The following is a 22,688-nucleotide window of genomic DNA, read 5'->3' on the forward strand; positions in this document are numbered from 1 at the left end:
GTATCTACAGAGAGGATCGAACAAAAACTTCTTCAAGCCACAATAGGGTCTCCAATAGACCCCTGCCCTTCAGACATATTGTATATGGCTCCTAAATAGGCGTCATTGGCATTGCCTCATATATGCATCCATTACTATGTGAGAAGGAGGTACCAGAAAGCTGGAAACATGCCTTTATGATTCTCCGATTGAAGAAATACAACTGCTCCTCATACAATCGTAAGCAATTTTCACCCAATGTCATTGCTGTCCTTTCCTTCATATATTTTGGAGATGGAGGTTGGCACACAACTATCTCAGGCTATAGAATCTGCTTCAATACTGGACCCTTCTCAATTGGTTTTTAAACCTTAGCGCAGTTCAGATTCTGCATTGACATCGGCCACTGTGACAATTGTGAAACATTAGATAGGAGAAATGGGTCTGCAATGATTCTGTTAGATCTTGGTGCAGCTTTGTCACAGTGTCACGCCGTATCCTTCTGTCACAATTACACTCTCTAGGCATTCAAGCTAAAGTGCAGTCCCAGCTGATATTTTTCTTTACTTCAAGGATACAAACGGTTCAACTTGCTTCCTTTCATTCTACCATTCACCGTCCTAGGTATGGTATCCCTCAAGCTTTATCCCTGAGTCCCACATTATTTGCTTTCTATATTGACCCTGTAGTGAGCCACCCCAGCCACTATGCCTCAACCCCCCGACCTGGATGTGAAGCACGGCATCCTCCAGCTGGGTGCAGCCTGAGGCAATAAATATATGGGAAAAGACCACTCAGGGTCTTTGCCCAGAATCATACTTTTGGTGTCATGTGTATGTTCCTTATGTCAAGCGACCACTGCGGAGGCCCTCAAATCTGTCCTCAGCACACTGGTGACAAGGATGCACCCACCACTCGTTATTGCCTTCCTCCTACATGTTTTGCACTGACTGCTTAATGCGGCTCCACCCTTGGGGCCCACCGTATGTCGCTACTTTGTGCATTTGTCAGCAGTGCTGCTCATTCTTCCCAGGTGGTCCCTGATGGCATCAGGGTCCCACCATCACCACATCCCCAGGGCCCACATTTCAGTTTACCGATAGCCTGCCCCAGTACTCCAGGATGCCTGGTTGCAGTGGTCTGCTCAGAACCGATATGAAAAAGGGACACTCTGCCGCCACTGGGGTACTCTGATTTATTGACCTACCTCTCCCATATGGGCAAGACCCCCTCTGCCATTGGGTCCTCCAGTGTATTCTGAAGAGTTCCAGGTGCAGCATCTTCTGAAGAGTGCCAGAGCAAGGTTGAGGGGTTATGCCTAAAGAGTTCCAATTGCAGTGTTCCCTGCCAAGTTCTACAGCCAGATTGAAAGGTACAATTGCGGCTCCCACTTAAACTGCGCCGGTTCCACACCTCTGATGCCACTGCAAACGATGCCAGCCCTGTGCCCGCCCAGGCACCACCTTTTCATGCCGCCTATTCGCAGCACAACATGGTGGCTGCGCTTCATCTTTTCAGCAAGCTGGCAGACCCTGTTAATGCCCACTTCGACAACAAGCTGAACCCAAATTTTGAGTATTTTAAATGACACCAGCTGCACCAAGACAAAGGGGAATCAGTCAACAACTTTTATGCCCCCCTTCATGAACTGGTACAAAAGGGGGTGGTGATGGACGGAGCATCTGAATCAATCAAACACTCACACCCAGTCAAAAGATCTGGGTTTAATCCATCACCGTTCTTTAGCCCACTCTGTCACCCCAGTTCAGACTGACCCTGTGCCTCATGGGAACAGTCCAACCCGAACTGCCAAGCCATGTCTTCCCTGGACCGGAAACAAGCTTCTGAGGACCGGTTTCTGGCATTCCAGTTGTCTTCAGTCCTGCTTGCTTGAATCCAGCGGCAAAGTGAGCAAGGGACTCACGTCTGAGCATACCCTGCCACACTTATGGCGGCCAAAAGCGGTACAAAAGGGAGTGGTGATGGACGGAGCATCTCAATCAATCAAACACTCGCACCCAGTCAAAAGATCTGGGTTTAATCCATCACCGTTCTTTAGCCCACTGTGCCACCCCAGTTCAGACATGGCTATATGCAAATCAGTCTGACCCTGTGCCTCTTGGGAACAGTCCAGTCCGAACTGCCAAGCCATGTCTTCCCTGGACCGGAAACAAGCTTCCGAGGACCAGTTTCTGGCATTCCAGCCGTCTTCAGCCCGGCTTGCTTGAATCCAGTGGCAAAGTGAGCAAGGGACTCACGTCTGAGCATACCCTGTCACACGTATGGCGGCCACAAGCGGTACAAAAGGGGGTGGTGATGGACGGAGCATCTGAATCAATCAAACACTCACACCCAGTCAAAAGATCTAGGTTCATGAACTGGCTAGCACCTGCACCACTGATGACCAGCAAAAGAACATCCGGATACAGACACCCAAGCCTGCCGGTCTAAGACTCTCTGGGGTCTAATCTTGAGACAGCCCAACATCAGTCTCTGCAACATTCGCACCCTGGTGAGATATCATGACCTGTCAGCGGCCCAAGTCACATATATGGACATACCCTTGACCCAAAGCCGTAGCAGCAGCAAATCACCTGTTGTAAAGACAGAAACCGTGGATGCTGTCACCACTCTACTGGAATGCACCTGCCCCAGACAAACAGCGCCAGCGACTGACGCGTGCCATCTGCGGAAGCCGGAAATGTGGAAGACATAAACAGCAATTGGACAACTGCCCTGCTCAAGGCAAGACATGATCTAACTGTGGCAGACCCAACCATTTTGCCTAAGTGTGCCAGGGTGGGTTGAGGAGGGGCCGCAGAGCACGAGGCAGGTCGATGATGGTGCAGGTCATTTGACAGCTCTCACTGCCTGACACAGCAAACCAGAGCCCAGCTTCTCACAACACATCGCCAGGCAGCCCTCGGGATGAGAGACCCTCTGAAGATGAAGAGGACTTCCTTATCTCATTCACGCAGCACCTCAAAAGACACAGAAGACCCCAACACACGTGCGAAGTGGAGGTGGCAAGTATATATGTCAAGGCACTTATTGACGCTGGAGCATCCGTTAGTGATGTGCTTCAATCAATACTGACAACTACACCGAAGGTCAGCCCTCTTGCCATCAACAACCAAGATTTACGCATCCGGAGAAAGAGACTATATGTGTACACATATAATACAATGACAAGGAGACTCCTGTCAAATTTCATAATATTGAATGGGAAGCCAAATTGTTTTTTGGATGTCCTACAGTGAAGGACCTAGGGCTGGTATCATTCGCAAGGAAGATTCAGACCTTCGAAGTTGATGAACTATTGAGCCAATTTCCTACCATCTTCCAGGGGTTAGAATGCCTTCAAGCTCCCCAATACAGCTCCATATGGTCAAGACAGTAAAGCATGTAGCACTGCAACACCGACCTGTTCCTTTTCAACTGTGACCGATGGTCGAGCAGGAGTAGGGCAAACTAGAGAGGTTGGGTGTCATTGAGACGGTCTCCGAGCGCATGTCATGGGTGTCTCTGATAGGTATTGCCAAAAAATATAAGCAGTCTGCCAAAATATGCCTGTGCATTGAAATGCGCCTCCTCAATAAAGCCATCACCCTCGCGATGGATGACATAATCGCACTCCTCAACAGAGCCAAGTGGTTTTCCCAACTTGGCCTCAATGCAGGATACCAACAGCTGCAGCTGGTGGAAAGAAGCAGAAACATTACCACCTTCTCTTCAGCAGCTGAAGTCCTCCAAAATGCCATCCGGGAAGTGGTCTCAGGTCTCCAGTGGAGTGATGAACATCAGCAATGACATCTTGAGCCACTCTGTCACACCCGAAAAACACCAGGAGAAGTGCTCATTCTTTGAACAGTGCATTACACTTTTTGGATCAGTGTTTACCAAAGACTGCATCCAAGTTGACCCACGGAAGTCACTAGTGATCCAACATGCTCCAGCACCATGCAACGCCACCGAAGTTCGCAGTTTTCTGGGGATGGCCACCTACTTTAACTAGTTCATTCCCAACCTGGCAAACATCGCAGAACCATGCAGGGCACTGATGTAGACGGATGCCAGATGGTCCAGGGGGCCTCAAGAAGACAATGCATTCCAGAATGTTAACTTGGAAGTTCTTAGCGATACTGTGGTGGCCTACTTTGATCCCAGGCAAAGAACTGAGCTAATTGTTCATGCAAGCCTAGTGGGGCTGGGAGTGGTGCTGACACATGAAGTTGACTTGAGGTGATAGGCACTCCTTGCATTTGCTAGCAGGGCTACATCCCCCACAGAAGCCAGATATGCTCATATCGAATGGGAGGCCCTATCCATCAAGTGGGCGTGTGGACATTTTTACCTTTATCTGTGTGAACAGCCATTCCGAGTAATCACAGACTATCATTCACTGCTTTCACTGTTCAAGGGCATGGTGCCACATCCTCCACCGAATACTGAATGCAGGGGATTCAGCTGTAACACTATCAGTTCAAGGTGGTAGAATGTCCAGGCTCCAGGATTCCTGATTTCCTGTCCCAACAACCACCGCAAGCAGATGGCAGACCGAGAATCGATGAAGGACAGATGGACAGAGTAATAAATACAAATGGTGATCTGAAGTGCATGCCCAAGAGCTTTAAACCTCTGAGTGAACAGCCAGGTGACTGCTACTGACACGTTACTTGCAAAAGTCAATGCGGCATTGCAGAATGGGGCCTGAAATATGTTGCTGCACGTAGCCAGCCAGTGGGTTGGCACTGACAAAGAACAGCTGATGCAACTCTGGAGAGTCAGGCATGAGCAGAGCTCTACCCCTGATGGTCTGGTGCTACGAGGTCACCGCATTGTCATCCCTGCATGGATGACACAGAGTAGAAGAGTTTTCACATGCAGGGTACCAAGGCACGCCAAGACCAAACACATGCTAAGAGAGAAATCATGATTCCTCAGTCTAGAAACTGTTGTGGATGATCTTCTGAGGAGATGTAGTACATGTCCTGTCATTGGCAGCCCAGAGGCCCCAGTACTCACGAAGAAACTATGTGACACTTCATGGAAGAAAGTCAGCCTGGACTGTAGCAGTTTCCCTGATGAAAGGACCACCATGGTGTTAGTGGATTGCAATTCCAAATACCCTGTCATTGTACTGGTTGACTCAATGGCATTCCATTGTCTGTGTTTCGCCTCCCAGAAGAAATCAGGAAAAATAATGGCCCACTGTATCTTCCTGCAATGGCTGCAAGCCAATGGCGATGTATAGAGCTTTATGCGCACATTGGAAATGAGGATCGCAGTGTATGAAGGCAAAAACCCAGGAATCAGGCTACATCGATTCCTGCAGGAGTATCGAGGAACCCCACATTGCACAACTCAATGTTCTCCTTGGTCTCTCATGTTACGAGGGTAACGGATGTATATGATCCCAGTGCATAAAGGGTGGTGGCCCACCTGAATATGACCCACAGAATACACAAACCAGGTGAGCAATAAATAATATGAAGGTTAGCCTGCAGAGGAGAGCAAATCACTGCTAGCTGGAGCCTGGGGACCAAGTGCTTTGAAAGGACCGCCGACCAGGATGGAAGTTCGGGACACCAACTGAACCTGCAGCTTGGAAGGTAACAACAGTGGATGGCTTGATGGTAACTGCCCGCACAGGGGAGAAAATGGAGATCCGGAACACGTCATGGTTTAAGAGGGTAGAAGGCCTGGAACGGGGTGGGTTAGATAATGAAGGGGTAGAAGAATAAGAGGATGTAACTGAAGAGGGAAGGGTTCTTATCTAGTGGCCAGAGAATTACCAGATTGGAGACCGTGAGCAAAATGAGAGCTCTGTGACAAACTCTCAAGGTGACGCTAGCGAAGAAGAAACAAACAGCAGTTCCTGGACTCAGCACTACAACCTACACCAGAATCCTCATAAAAAAAGACTCAATGACTTTGTGTGTAGAAGCCAGTTGTACGAACCAGAATAAACTGGAGAAGGGATGTAGTGAGCCATCCTGCAACTATACCTCAACCCTAGACACAGATGTGAAGCATCATACCATCCAGCCGGGCACGACTGAAGGCTATAAATAAAAGGGAAAGACCGCTTGAGATCTTTGCCCAGGACCATACCACTGGTGTCACGTGTACGTTTCTTATGGCGAGCGACTGCGGTGCGGAGAACCTCAAAGCAGGTCTCACCACAGACCCTTTGGCCAAACAGATTTGTTCTTTCATCCTCCACCTATTCTTATATGCTGATTACTCACCGAATGCATCTCCATCAATGAGAAAATCCAACTTACAGCCAAGAATTTGGTCCTTTGAATGGTTAAATGCAGAGTTAGGACACCTTTTAACGTAGGTGGACTCAGATCATAGCTTAGCAGTTATTATTTACTGCATGTTGATGTTTATTAATCAAACTAGTAAAATCAATTACAAATTGCCTTTAATATCTGAGGCTAATAGGGAAAATATTGCCTTTTCTTCCTATGAAGCATCATAAGACAGTTGTCAAGGCAGTGATTATGTCATGCCTTAACTACTGTAATGCTCTATATGTCAGGCACCCTTCCACCACGTTAAAAGACTACATCTGATCAAAAACAAAACTACAAGATTGTTGCTATCGATCGATCTCTAAACCTCTCCAAGCTTTACACTAGCTTCTGGTTCAAAAGAGAATCATGTTTAAGGCAAAGGACCCTTGGGCACCAGGTCACACTTCACTCCCTATGTCCCCACACAGAACTTCCACTCCTCAAATGCATGTATTTTATCCATTCCTATAATGAAGAAAGTATGCCTTGGTCACAGATCTTTTTGACTACTATTCTGCTATGATTTGGAATTCACTCCCACTGTATATTAGATCAGAACCTAACTGCATGACTTTTAGGAAAAAAATGAAACATGGTTTTCCAATTAATTTACAGTATCTGTATTGCTCCGAGGCATCATAGGGCGCCATCATTCAGGATAATCGCATCTCTTTATAAATAGTCAATTCAATTTGAGTAAATTATGGTGCTATGTATGCAAACAAGCCTCTCGGGGCACTAAAGTACCTGACCCAGTGTCACAACGTGTGCAACAAAAAGGACCCCGCCTATATTTATTGTGCTAGGGTTTGAGACAGGTACAGACTCGTGTAAACATAGTTAGTTGATGCAATGCAAGGATGATACGCCCCATTGAGACGTTGGCCACCACCAACGCAATGGAAAATGAGCCAGTGAATATTTCTTTATTCCATATAGATATGATGCCATTCAAAGCCATGCAAAGTGACTTTGCGTGGCTTCATAAATATGACTTAGTGGTTTGAGCCGCTGTTGCATCACAAAAAAATGATGGAACGGCTACGCAACGGTCTCGTAAATATGGGACATATGTACCGTTCTTGACCAACGAATATAAATTATTTGCTTTAAAAAAAAGCAGGACCATATCAGATTTGTGAAAGTTTTATTTATAAAGAGGAGGAAAAAGAAATATGAGCTTCTCATTAGTAAAGTTGTTTCGTTGAGAATGAAAAAAAGATAATTTCAAGAGAAAATAGAAGGGCCCCAGTGGAAATACCTACAGGAGAAGATTATGAAATTATCCAAGCTGAACGGCAATGGTTGTGTAAAATGAATTGGGGACACATGCATCTTGACTTTAATGGAATAACACAGCAATGATTTCATTTTTCCCCCACTGAAAGCTGTAATGAAATTGGTGAATTTTAAATTGGTAAATGTCAGCTCAATTGCCAAAATTGAACCCTGTAATAATTTTCGTTAATATTTTACAAGATTATCATCAATAAATGTATAATTTGATGGGAATGGGAAAAAGAACAGTTCCAGGTACCATTAAAAAACTTGCCCCTTTTTGCGAATTACTCACCAAAAAAGTAGCCAACTTTTGCAAACCGCTGACATTTTGAACTTGTAAAGATAGGCTGTGCTGGTGCTTTGCAAGGTATGGGAGGCTGCATTCACGATTCAACTGCAGGCAATGTTTGTGGTGATATCAGGGATATCAACAGATAAATAAGAGGCCCACGAAACCATAAAAACGCCCACAAATAGACAGAAATTGGTCCACATACTCACCTGCCAAATCCTTCCTTTTGGCACTGCTAGATTGCCCGACAGGCCAGTCCCACATACATATTGGGAATCTCAACAAAATACATAAATTTCAGTTAAAAGTTAACACGCATGATTTATGTTTTGGGAATCTCAAGTCAAGGGTATTGAATTATTAAATAATGCACAAGGTTGGAGTCGAGTTGGTGCAGTTGCTTTTTAGGAAAATCTTAGCAAAGATGCGTTGGTAGAGTGTGTTGAGAAATGTAAGAAACACATTAGAAAGTGGATGGGGATCATGGAAGAGCTAACGTGTTGTGATGGTAGTGATTGGTGGATGCAGGATGTTAATGCAATAATGTGGTACTGAGTGACTTTCTAAAACATTATGATGAAGAGATGGGGGAATGCTCAATGTTATGGAAGAACGTTGAGACATTACGGAGATCCCTTCTAGGGCACTATAGTTTACAGGTTCTAGAACACATATTTAAAAACTTCTCAATTATACATTTTTAAATTTTGCAATATGGGGAATCACTTGGATATTTTTGTCCTGATTAAAGCAATTGGCTCAGAAATTTGCATTCCTGATCTGCAGACTTATTTCTAATGATTGCATTATAATAGTATTCAATTTTTGCAAGAAAAATGAACTTAGAACACTATCACTGTATGTCACTGACCTTGGGATTAATAACAAGGTATGTTATCACGCCATGCTCCTTCAAATATGGATCTCTTATTGACCCGTCTCCAGCCTCCACTTTGTAAGCACCATCCAAGTTTTCCAAGGTGACAGAAGAAATATGAACTCGACTAAAATTTAGAAATAACAAACGAATCAAATTAAGTATACAACATTCCAAAGCAGTCATTTAACATATGTCATACTCAACTATTCAGATACAAGCTGAATCTTCTTTATAATTTCACTTGTTAATGTTTTCCAATTACTCTAAAAGGCATTTGTCACCACAAACATTTTCATTTTAGGAGGTAACTGACCAGTCTGGTTAAAGCCAATGTGAAACTGTCTTCAGCTTTCTTAGTTTACAGAAAGACACTAAAGACCCTTGCATGGCCTCACTCCTTTGATAAGCTTTCACCTACTTGGTATGGAGGGGAGCCAATGACTGTGCTCATCTTTAGTATTTGACCTTTAGCAAAGGTCAATTAATAAAATAAGGATGATCCTTTAAAGGCCCATTTTCATCATTCCCACAAATTACAATATTTATTCCTAACCCTTTTCTGGAAAAAGTGAATAGCATAGAGCACTGATCATGTACAGCATGAACGGTTCTTCTCATTAGGGCAATACATCAGATACGGCTCAGGCGTGACTGGTTTTAGATATGTTCTTTTTATTCGAACACCTGAGTTGCCACAGCATCTTAGTGGTCTGTAACTATCTCAAGCTTATGTTGTGTCCTGTGAATGTGGTTTTAATCCTCCCACAACCGTGCCCCTTTTCTGCACAAATTTGCAAATGCTGGACCAAGGTTACTTAGTCTTTGAGAATTGTTGATGCTAGACAACAACTGTGTCTTGCTAATAAGCCGATAGTTAGGTGTCGCCATTTTGAGAATCTATTCAGTGGATGTTAAATACATCTTAATATAATAATCAGTTACCAAAGAAGCGCTATCACTTTTTGATTAATGCTAAGTACATGATCAGAATGTTCATGGTATTTTAAATAACTTTATTTATATAATCGGTAAACCTCAGATCACTGCCTTTGAGAGTACACAAAACAAATATTTGCGCAAATTAATCACTCCTCAAATACAACATTCCAGGAAATAAATGTTTTTGATAAGTAATATAACTTAGAAAACTGAGGGTCGTTCTGGAACAAACATGAAAAGCGTTAGGAAATATATTATTCCTACACGCCTGTGACGGGTCTCATTTCAGAGCAGGCAGGAAACAACGAATTTTCCGAAGAGCTCTAAACTTAGACGAACTACCTATTCTTTTTTTTAATTCGATGATTTCTGTATTTTTATTGATATGAGTTTCATTCTACTGAGGGAGCAATCGCAAAGACGTTTCTATTTACTCAAAAGCAATTATACAGCAGATTAAGACAATTTTAGGTGCTGATGGTGAGATAATATAGTTGTCTTACCCTGGTACTCCACCTGCTTCCATGTGGTTTGCTAAAGTCACGTCATGCGACCAGACATCATATTGCCATTTCTGCAGCCCAATAACGCCACAAAGCACATTCCCAGAATGCACTCCTACACGCATGTTAATGTCAACGCCCGTGGCATCTCTTACTTTTCTGCAATAAGGAAACATTCAATTAGGATAATGTAGAAAGCGGACGTAAATATTGCATAATAGAGCGATCAGGTTATTCCAGGAAACATTTCCATGTTTTCGTATCCTGCATTTAGCGATCAAACCTTCAAATACTCCAACAACTATCAAGAACACTCACAGTACAGATTGTACATTAAAAAAATTGTTGTTGGAGGTAATCCCCCTCCCCCCCCCCCCCAATGAAAAAAAATAACTTAATGGGCCCGATCCACAAAAAGTGTAGAAATGCTTTCCAAGATTTACACGTTTGCTTGAATGGAATGTTAAATTTTTTTCAAATTCTAAAAAAAAACCTTCCAAAACATGGAATACGACCAAAGAGCTGCATCTGACACAACTCTTCAGGTTAGCTCAGATTCTTAGGTGTACTCGAGGGAATTAAATGCATTTTTCAGGCGTAGACACTTTTTGAGTATGGATCTAGTGCTCACACAGTATAATTTCGCATTGGAAAATGGCAGAATTGTTTCGCAATTTTATTTTTTAAACTTATTTTTTCTTCACGGGAAAACATATTTCCCCATGGAGAAACCCCTTCTTCTACACTCCCTTGAGATCTGGGTGCATTCTATTCCCTTTCCCAAAGGGGATGGGATTTAAGCCACCCTTTTTAGAGAGCAGAATATCCGATATCCAGGGTGACCGCGTGCACATGAATGTTTTTGGAATGTTAACACGCTTACGTAGTTTTGGTTGTTCCCAAACTCATAAAACAAACTAGGATTGAAGACGCCGCTTTCCCATCTACTGCACGGGATTTACTTCTACACCTTTTGTGAATGACTAGTGGTTGTGAACCCTGCGTTTTGCAGTCATACACATATATTTATCGCCAAAACGCATTTGTGAAATGCGCTCAATATATTTCAGATACAGAATAGTGATGTATACTCTAATATCCTTAATATTGCTGTTTTCAGATTTATTAAATGCATTCGACTGGTTCAGCCATACTGACAAAAATGGATTTCAGGACCCATTTACATCACCCAAAGAATGTATTTTAAATTATGTCATTTGTATCTGTATCCATTTGGTACATCATGTTGTTCCAACACAGGTACTGCTTGCAATTTTTAGCTTATGAATACTGTTAAAACCGACAGTTGTTTCTCTCCATCGTAGTTTTTGTCTAAGCTTGAGGGTATTTACAAGGCTTAAATACTAGTTAAATCAATTTTTACATTTGAGGCTTATTTCAGAGTTTGCATTAGTCAAGTCAAGTCAAGTCAATTTTTATTGTATAAAATTATTAAAAATTATTACAAAATAAATTTTGATCATCATAGAACATAAAACACCTGTATAATGTTAACTATTAGAGAATGTTAGCCATATGAAAAATAAATATCATGTATTTCAATTTGGTGCTATGATTCCCTGTTCAGCTTGCTGTAAGAGGGATTGGGCTTTCATCATGTATTTAACCCCCCTGCAGGCCAACATAGGAGATGATCCATCTAGCCATCGTATTACAGCTTACCTACATGTCCGAATGTTCAATTTATTAAAAATGTTCTTTAACCCTTTCGATGCTGATGACGAGCTCAGCTCGTCATGATGCACGGTTGAGCTGTGCTGATGACGAGCTGAGCTCGTCATGAAACAACCAAAATAATCCAAAGTCAGCACAGGAGGGGAAAACACCTAGCAGCCAAGGTGTTAAAAGCTGTCTCCTCAAATCTTTAAGCACCGGGCAAACACATAGTAAGTGAGTCAATGTTTCATTCTGATATCCACATAGACGACAATGAGGGTCAGTGTGACAATTTTTCCAGGATGGTAACAAATCCTTTGAAAACTCTAAGCCTGGTCGATGTTTTATATATCTTTGTTTTAGGGAACTATTAAAGTGGCTTTCCAGATAGGACTGTGGCTTTATCCCGGAATATGAATTTATCACAGTCCACCCGTGTCGTCGTTTTACGTTACTTGTTTTATCTTCCAGATAGGATTCCCATTTGACAGCATTGTTTGCTATTTTGTCAAAAGTATGTCTATCTGGCCTCGTCTCCCAAATTTCTTGAATTCCTATACAGTTCAGGGATTGGGACAGGAAACCTCCCCAACTGTTTCTGCTGGGTATTGATTTCTTTCCAGCACAGGTTGTCCATTGAGCCGTCTTCTGACATTCATATTTTATGACAGAGTTTCACAAAGGTTCCCATACTGCGGAACTTCTGATTCAGAAGACCGAATTCTAGACGAACCTGCGCTGGTGCTGACGATTTTGGGAGGTTTAGGACTGCCTTGTATACCTTTGTTTGTAAGCTGTTCAACAGCCCTGCTTCTTTGCCACACCAGGTGGCCAATGCGTATGACAAGCTGGGTAGGGTTTGTGCTTTTATCACTTTCAACAGGTGTGTATAATTTGGACAACATAGTTTTTTTTGTAGTTGCCGGTATGCGTAGATCAGGGACTGTGCTTTAGCTTTTAGATGGATTTTGTGTTCTTTGTTCGTTTGTCCTCGTCCCAACTTCAGACCTAGGTACTTGTATGATGTTTCCTCCTTTATTGGGATACTATTTGCGTACCATTTAAATTTTGTTTTTTTTGGATCCACGATGCGGACCACTTTGGTTTTGTCTTTATTCAGTTCCAGACATTTGTGTTCCAAATAGGTTACCAAGTTGTTGATCGACCTTTGCAAGCCTATTGGCGTTTGACTCAGAACGACAATGTCATCCGCATACTGCAGGAAGGGGATAGGAATTTTTGACTAATATGGTGGATGACATTCCCCGACCTCCATGTGACTGACAATGTCTGCCATGTAAAGGTTGAATAAACTTGGGGCCAGTGCACAGCCTTGTTTTAAGCCCTGTTGTGTTCTAATTTCGGCCGTTACGCTGCTACCGTCTCCCAATTTTACTCGAACCCAGGTGTTACTATACAAGCCTATAATAGCCTCCAGAAGCTTCTTCGGGATGCCCCATGATCTTAATTTTTCCCATAGACGGGTTCTGTTCACTCTGTCAAAGGCTGCTCGCAGTTCTATAAAGCAAGCATACAGTCTCGTCTGCCTTTTTTCAGCTTTTTCCTTGAGGAGAGCCAGGGTTATCAAGTTTGTTAGTGTGCCGGTCCTTGGCCGGAAGCCAGTTTGAAACATGGGTATTATATTCGTGTCTTCCATCCAGTCTTGGAGAAGTGATAGTAAGCATGACCCATATAATTTTGCCTCAACATCAATCAGCAAAATCAGCCTATAGTTTCTTGGCACATTATGGTCACCTTGTTTGAAAATGGGGTGAAGTATACTCCCGTTCCAGGATCTTGGCAGTATATTCTGGTTGTAAATTGAATTAAAGAATGGTGTTAAATATTCTGCCCAGAATTCAGGCGAATGTTTGAAGACAGAGTTTGGAAGCCCGTTAGGACCCGCTGCACCCTCTTTTTTCAGGCGGTTTATTATAGCTTTCAGCTGATCTGTTGTTACTAGGGTATCAGGCACGGTGTTTACTATTTTTTTTGATTTACTAACAAGTATGTTTTCAAGTTTCCCTTTGTCCCCAATTCCACAACCCAAAGTTAGCTTCAGACTTACTTCTGGTGGATTATGTCCTGTTCTTAAGATAGTTTCCGCATGTTCGGAATTTCTAATGCAGGATTTGCACTCAGATTTACAGGGCCAGTTTTGACCATCCATCTTGTCGATAAACATGTTTTTAACTTGCTGAGTCCACTTGCTTTTTCCAATGCCTGCCTCCTGTCTTAGGGTATTCCCCTTTGTCAGTTTATTAATAATACCCCAAAATGTTCTGGCATTATTGTGTTTCCCTGCAATTAGTAATTTTGTCCACATTTCCTCTTGGTACGATGTTTTTGTGCTATTCAGCATGATCTTATATCTTTTCCGCATGACTTTCAATTTTAACTTATCTGGTTTTATTCCATTTTTTATCAATAATACCTGTTTGCGAACTTCTCATGCGATTTTTCTTTTTTCCTCTCTCAAGGTGATGTTATACCAAGGCTTTTTCCCAGTATTGATTCTTCTCGATTTCTGATTTATAATTGGGGGATTTCTTGTTACTGCTTCACATAGATGTTCCCATGTTTTTACTGGGTTTTCTTTTTCTTCCGATGTTAGTCTGAGCAGTTCATTTTTGAATTTATCCATTGTTGGTTTTATATCTTTACCTCCCCATTTCAGTTTACGTAGATTGAATTTTTCAGTGTACTGGATGACAGTGCTTTGTTTTTCCGTCTTACTGACCAACATTTTTATTTTAGTAATTAGAGGAAGATGATCGCTTTCCACACGTTGCTCCACCGAAAATGAGCTCACCATCGATATCAAGCTGTTGCTCATTATTGTGAAGTCAATTGTTGACTTTCGATTACCGCTTACAAAAGTTATAGGTATGCCACTGTCCACACTATTTTTCTTGTTCAGGATAAAAAGGCCCAGTTTTCAGAGAGCTTGAGTTATTTTATCATCTTTTGTTAGATTGTTATTGAAGTCCCCTGAGATAATCAAGGAATGCGACGCATGAGTGCTTTGCAAAGCCCTGATCAAGGTTAGTAGTGTTATCAGTTTTTCATTTTTCTCTTTCTTTTCCGGGTGTACTTAAACGTTAAGCACTAACAGATTGCAAATACCTGAACCAGAGTCCAATTTCTCTGTAAGTTTTATTGCTTGTATCCAGTTTACCACAGTGTCTAATTCTTCCGATTATATAGCAACAAGTAGGGGGAAGGATCTGTTGCAATCCAGTGGGGCTAATGTTACCATTCACTGGAAGAAGGAATGGAAGGTCCAGCCGCAGTCGTAGCCCAAAGGATCAGACAACAAGGTGATGACGGGGCTGTTCCTAAAAGAAAAGGTAGGGGGGGAAAGGAGAGGTGCAGGTCACTAGGGGAGGGGTTGGTGTTCAATTGGACAACCACCCCTGGGTATCCAATGTGTTGGATATAATGGCCTCACACACCCTTGCGAGTGTCATGCTTCATCATAGGCAATGCTCTTAGTCGGGCAGGCGGTGCAATGCCTAACGGGCTCACCTCAAAGAGGGGCTCTTTATCGGAGATCTTTTATCCAACTGCCTACTATAAAAGTTGCCTTTTATCCAATTACTATCTACTAAACATGATCTAGTAAGTATCAGTTTAAACAAAATACTTGGGTTGTACTACCTGTCTGACACTGTTCCTACCTAGTGGTTAGGGTCAATGGGTGTCAACAGTACCCGGCGGATCTAGAATCAGGCGTGAAACCAAAGAGTTTGGGTTCAAAGTGCCTGTGCCGTGGCGTGCTATGCCTACCCCTCGCACCGGGTCTGGATAGTGATACTATCTAGGGGCTAGGGGCCCCCCCACACCGCGTGGGCTGCGGGGCCGGTGTTACGCCCCTGGTTATATTATCATTTTATTTTCTGATGACTGACTCTGTGGGGCGAAGCTCGTCCGCCATTATCGAGGAGTTGCCCCTGCAGAACTTGCTTGCCTTTATGGTGATTATTGAGAGCCCTGATATTCCAAAACACGAGCATAAGGTTTGGAAGGTCTCACTGAAAAGAGCATGTGCAGACCATGAGATATGTCTGATGGATCTGGAAAGTGAGTATGAATAATGACTAATGTGTACAAAATAGCATCAAGGAAAAACAGCAAACATGGGATAAACATTTGTAGAAACCCACAACACCCCCCACCCACATCAGGCAAGTGAATGGCCCGGAAGTGACCTAAATAAGCAACCCCAAATATTCAAAACAAAACATTAACCAAAACTGTATGTACCACTAGGAGGTGGCAGTGCTACAGCAGACACCCACGTTGGTGAGGATCCTTATGCAGAGTGGTGAAACAAGATCCATTAGTCTAAAGAACAAATGTCTGAGGGTTCAAACAGACAAGGCTGCACTGAGCCAGAGAGCAGGGGCTACAGGTATCAACATAGCAGGGAGAGCAGACAGAGAAGATGTGCAGATATCAGACCGATCAGGAAGAGTTCTTCATTGGCTCTGGTGTGAAAGTCTGGGAGAATCTGTCTAGAGTAGATCATCAGGACGACAGGCGCTCACCAGAGTGTAGTTTGCAAAAGGCCCGTGCTGCAGCCAGGGTATGAAAGAAATTAGGTTTACCATTGACTTCAACTGGGGATTTGACATCTGAAAATTTCTAGCGCGTCTCTTGGACCACCATGGTGAAGTCAGGAAAAAGGGAGATGTTGGTGCCCTTCTGTTGTAATGGACCATTTTCCAGAGCCAGCCGCAAAGCCACCTTAAGGTCTCTGAATTTCAGAAGGCGGGCAATTATAGACCTTGGAGGGCAGCCTGCATTGGGGTTCGGGCCCAATGAATGATGCACACGTTCCAGCAAAAAAGGTGAATGTAAAGTATTGTCTACCCCACAGGTCTGTCAGCAACCACTCAACAAACAAATTGAAGTGCCCAGTATTGGTAGATTCAGCCATACCCAAGCTCTCTCCCCTTGCCTGCTTTTTCCCTTACGTATATGTCCTTATTGTCTATCTCGACCTTACATGTAACTATGTTGCCATGCTTTAACAACTGTGTAACCTTTATAATGATGTAACCTGCAGCTATGGTCTGATACTCATGTAAAGTACTCTGATACCTCTGGGTCTAGCCAGCGCTATATAAAACCTTTAAGATAAATAAATAAATATGTAGGTTATTGCACCTTCCTCTAGCCTCCAAATCTTTGCTGCTCATGCCCACAGATTTACGCAGTTTTTCCATTCCTTCCAATTGTTTCATGGTCTGCCCAGCTCCATCCTCCAGGCCCGATAGCCGCACCTCACCGGCCTCCAACTGATTTTCATGGCAGTTGAGGCATTCACACATAGTGTCCAGTCTTCTGCCCTGAGTGTCAAACAGACCATCAATGGCTCAAAAGTCTGCTCTAACTTCAGCCATTATGACATCTGTGCCTGTCAGCTGTTCTGGGTCGGAGACACCCATGACCCCAGCCTCAACTATAGGTACGGGTTGTGGATCATCTGAACGCTTTGGTTCTCGAAGTTAAGATGTCTGTGTTACAGGTCTATATGGACCATAGCCTGAGAAGTGGAGAAGGGGAGAGTATTTCCCCTAGACTTGTTAGGATTGCAAGACAGCAAGCTGTACCAGAAACAGGGCTGTGTAGACAGACTAAAGGGGAATATGCAGCAGAGCCGACGGATATGGTCAAACAGATGGACATGGAGTAACCTCCTAGAAGAGTAGATGAAGACTAGTGTTTCAAGTGGTGTCAGGTTTATTTCCCTGGGGTTGCGGCTTTGGACAATACCGTCGGACGGTAAGCAGTCCGTTGTGGGGAGGATAATCCTCCCAGCATGACTCCCACCACAAACCCCATCAGTTGCCACTGGAAGGGGGAACAATTAGAGGCACGAGGGAAGGGCAGAGCTCACAAATAGTTTAATGGGCAATGTGAAAAAGTAGGATCACAGGGGTCAACAAAGGGACCAATAATCATGGTCAAAGAGCAGATTAAAAAATGGAACAACATGCCCACAGTGTCCACATCACCCCACAGCACAGATGAAGTCAGATGGGTGCGACTATTTCGTTACATTGCCAGATTTAGGTATTAGCTGCCGGAGCTTCAATGCTGTGCTGCCAAATTGGTTGGCTACTTCGCCACACCCCTTCTCAGATACTTTATAATCTTTTTTTTCATATATTGCATCTATGAAATCTTCAAAAGTCTTTATCTATGCAGTCCACCTATTGCCAATATTGTGTTTTTTGGCAGTGTCAAATGCAGATGGCGGTTTTAAGAAGGAAGCAACTGTATATACATTTCTGGACAGTAGTGGTCTCACAAGAGCTTTTTTGTGGAACTTGATCAGGCAGAGCCTCCCTGGCACCTTGTGACATGCTGGCTTTGGGCTCAGCCTTAATTTTGATTGTGAGCTTAGATCTTGCCCTGGGTCTCCATTGGAGCTCTTTACTTGATGGTGGTCTACGGAGAAGTTCTGAGCCCTTACAGGGTAGCTTTACTGGTGGGTCCCTCCGTTCAGGGACAACTCTGCTAGCAAAACCCCGACTCTTATTCTAGGGCTGCTCTCCAGCATGCTGTATTATAACTACTCTCTTTAGTCACTTCGGTAAGTAGACACATTTTGTACACTACTAATCCATGAAAGCAGATAATGTTATTAGATTTGGTAGGCTTCATGCTTACATGTTTCTTCACAAACATCTGTTTATTCTCTGCTTCATGATAGTACATGAATTTTAGTTTGATTTGTACTGAACTATTACTGTGAAATTCTTCTGCAACCTGTTTGCATCCGCCTTAAGTGTTCTTACTCCATATAGCATAAGGCATTACTTTGTGTAATAGGGCAGTACCCTTTATTTGTGGTTGTTTCCTTCAGTTCCTGGCCACCGACAAGCAGACTTTCAAAGTCAATTTATTTATCTTCAACATTTTACACAGGTTGGTATTGCACTCAGACTCTACATGTGGCAACGTCGATTCTGCACTTTGACTGTAGCACACATGGCATGCACGAGCAGGTTGTTGGATGATGGCAAACTCTCAGGAAGAGCCTTTTGAACGGACAGGCTTCGTATCCTTATCTCTTCGCCAGTTGTAGCGTCCTGCCAGCCAAGGTACTCGCCAATAGAAATGCCACACATTGATGTTAATTTTACACATCCTTATTGTGTTGCATGTAAATCAGAATTCAACATTCTAGGCCTGTCTTCAACTCATCCCTCCAACACTTAGGTCACAGGCCTATAGCGTACAGTGGGAACTAAAAGAGTTCCAGCATTCTTTTATTCATAGGACAATACAAAATAGACCATGTAGATGTAACTATTAAAGAAAAAAATGAATTCATCTTCAAAAAGGTAGCACATGTCTTTTGCCATAAAGTATACCTCTCTACATCAAACAGAGAGAGTCATATGCTCCCTTTGCAACATCATTAACACTGGTGTACCTGGAGTATTGGTGCAATGGTGAAAAGCCATGCTCCCTCATTAGCAAAAGGTAGGACTTTTTTAATCTTTAATAACCTTATCTGCACCTAAAACATTCAGCCCAACAATTAAAGTCTTCTAGATGTTACCGATTTGAGCATGGGGATAAAATCTGAGCAACAATTGCTCCTCTTGCATGAGATGCCAACAAGCAACAAATGGTTTTATGTATTAATGATTTTGTGAGTAATATTTTCTTTACTACTCTAGATATTACCAACATCATTATACTTCAGTGCATATTTGGCAGTCCTATACACTGGCAATGGAATTTATTCAGTTTGATTTCTTTGCCATGACTCACCCCATTGAAAAGTTTGATCTACTTGCTCCTGTTACATTGGGTGAGGTTTGTCTGTTTACTGACAGTGTTACTTCATGTTAAACAGCTGGAACAGACATGCTACTCGGTGAGCTTTATAAATTACTCAAATAAGTGGTGTTCCCTCTCTTTTTAATTGTAGTATTGGTAATTATGCATGGATGCTGAATTTCATCAAGGTGGGACTTAGTCCACATCCTAGTATCTTTTAAAAAAATTATACACTTTATTTGCCTCCAGGCTCATCTAGACCAGTCCTATTGTTGTGGACAGGTGATTAAGTCTATGATGCATGGTGACTAATTATAGGGCTAAAGGCACTGCCTCTCTATTCTCTCCATGCTATTTTCTGTTTATTCTGGCAAAAGACACTGCTGGTCATGACATCTCTGTTGCTGCAGTAATAGAGCAGGCTGAGTCCGAATAACTACAATTGACTCTTGTGGTACTCAATGTGAAAAAGTCATTTGACAAGGTAGAATCTCCATTTCTTATATTGATGAGGAGTTGTCAGAACCCCTTTGAGAGTGCCATGGGTGAGCATAGGTTACCAGAGTCAACCATGGGGGTTGTGGCATTTAACTCTTGCTATCTCGTGGCAAATCTAATCTAGCTCCTAGATACGGGCCAAAGATTACCCCTTTCAGCATGTATCTCTCAGTGGTAGTCCAGGTCAAGCAGCCCAATGCTCTTCGAGGGAGATGGAGGTGTAAGGCATACACAGGTGCAAGACTCAAAGTGTTTACAACAATGAGCAGATTGTCCAATCAATTACAAGCTTTTATTCAAACAATTATATTTTCATGTAAACACGTACAACCTGGGAACAACATACTAAATATTCTCCACAGGTTCTTAAGGTTAGGGGTTAGTTATTTCCAACTTGATAATGGAGGAGACTTCCAGATGTGGCCAAACTAGTCCCCACATGAAAACTGAACTTGAGAGACAATATGAGCAGCACTCGGTGCTAATTTGTGCAAGCTCCCAGCATGTCCGATGGACTAGAACAGTGTTACCCGACCCAGAAGTCAGCCAGGAATCACAGGAGGATTGGGCGATCAGAGCTTGTGATCTCAAAGATATTTTTCTAATGTCCCATTGGGACTCCTCAGTCTTTAAGCATCACATGTCAGTGCCGGACATCTTCTTACTGCTTGCATGACTATCAGTAAGTGTTCTTCACAGCTTCCTTTGCACAACGTTCAAGGAGATGGCTCCGGCTTCACGGTGGCCTCTTCCAGGCACATGTGGGTTGCTTACTTTGGCTGCACATGGATGATAGTCTCATCTTCACAGTAGCTCCCCTCCTGGTCACTGGACGGGCTTTTGACTTTGGCACACCCGCAGGTGACAGCACTAGCTTCTTGAAGGCCCCATCCTAGTATAAGGGGGTTTCTGATTTCAGCTCTCACAAGAGCAGTGGCCAGAGCGGATGGTGGAGAGCCCACACTCTTGCAATGGCCCCATTTTGACTGGATATCTCATCCTTATCCTGGGGCTTCTTGCCCATAACGGAATTCACCAAGACAGGACTGATTTTCAAACCAGCCTGTTCCGCTCGAAGCTGCGCACCTGCGGGGGCTGTGCCATGAACATTACGACCAATGTAATGAACCAGCGCCCTAATCACTCCAACCGCGACTTCATGAAGACGCCGCAGCTCAGCTACACTGCAAGTAGCGCGATTAGGGTGAGGAGTAAATCCACCCAAAGCGGGCCAATTTGTGCCCGGAATGGACAAAGGACCTAACCTCGGAGCCGTTAAAGAATGGGGTAGGGCGCCACCAAACCAAACTCCGTGCTGCCAAGCATCGATAGGTACTTCCAGTGCCCTGTACGGAGCATAAGCCGCCGGTACAGCCGAGGCAGTGTATGAATGGAAGACACCTGAATTAGCGTCCACTTCCGGAAATGTCACCCAGGAATAAAACAATTCGTACGGGTACGCATGTTCCGCACTCACCACTAGAACCACAGCCAAGCCTTCCACAGGGACACTATACGCCCGCAAGTGGTCGCGAACCGCGATGCGGCTATGCTGCGGTATGTCCACGGCCATGGTAGCACAGGAAGAGAAAAAAGACAAAGAACACTTTGTAGCACAACTGGGTAGTAATTCAAAGAAACCGTTTTTAAAAGAATTCAAGCTTGAAAAGACCTATTTAAAAAATAGGTAGGTTTTTCCGACACCACCGTTTACCGGAAACGGGAATGAAGGTGTCAAGGTTTGAATGATATACTACTCGAGTGTCATGTTTAAGGCCAACAACGTACGGGCGCCATGTAGCAGGGTTTCCGTTCTCTCACAGAACTGTGCATAGAGATCTAGAACCTCAGTGAGTTAGGGTGATCCAAAACTCATCTCAGTATCAGAAATCCCCTTACCTAGCTAGCTACAGTGTCTCATGGCTCATTATGGAATGATCCATGTCTTAGACAAACCAGAACATGAACTTTAGAATACCTCAGGAATCGTGGAACACATGAACACTCTTTCGTTATATAATCATTTCAAACCAAAACTGAGAGTCAAAGAACACAAGTGCAAGTTTGAAATATTTATTATTCAATGCAAAGTTCTCAAACGCAGTATCTTGTATAATACCAAAATGCAGATTATAAAAATCAGAGTCAGCAGCATAGTCACTAATCCATAGTAAGCAAATGGTGATAGCATGTTATAATGCAAAATCTATAGAAATCTATATCACCTATATTTCGCGCACCCTACTTAGCATATTATTTTATATATATGAAGGTCTCATTCGGGCTTTAGCAGGGCGGCCCCATACCTCTAAATGTCAGTAGGAGTAGATCACATCAACAGCTACCAGCTCTCTTCATGCGCAGCACCAAGTGTGTCGTTCATTCCGTGTAACTCTATCTTAAACCCGCGTAGAGCCCAAAATGTTGGCATCAACATTATTTGTGTTATGTCTAATGTGGTGCGAGGATCAGGCCTTCCAGCAACCTTGTGTTAGGTTAATCTTAGACTGTTCAGCTCTCAGTGTGCAGAC

The 22,688-nt window shown here is 43.3% G+C and overlaps 1 protein-coding gene across 1 annotated transcript in view; it reads right to left on the reverse strand.

The window, feature by feature from the left end:
* The window catches only part of ADCY2 (adenylate cyclase 2), a 3,890,318-nt gene that overhangs the window by 1,062,256 nt on the left and 2,805,374 nt on the right, over positions 1 to 22,688 (reverse strand). Inside the window, exons 8-9 of the mRNA XM_086965279.1 lie at positions 10,180 to 10,338; positions 8,729 to 8,861 (exon numbers count right to left, since the gene is read on the reverse strand). Coding sequence (XP_086821405.1) covers positions 8,729 to 8,861; positions 10,180 to 10,338 — 292 coding nt within the window. The remainder of the gene's footprint in view (positions 1 to 8,728; positions 8,862 to 10,179; positions 10,339 to 22,688) is intronic.

This window comes from Lissotriton vulgaris, chromosome 4_1 (genome assembly GCF_964263255.1).
Source record: "Lissotriton vulgaris chromosome 4_1, aLisVul1.2, whole genome shotgun sequence".
Taxonomy (NCBI): Eukaryota; Metazoa; Chordata; class Amphibia; order Caudata; family Salamandridae; genus Lissotriton; species Lissotriton vulgaris.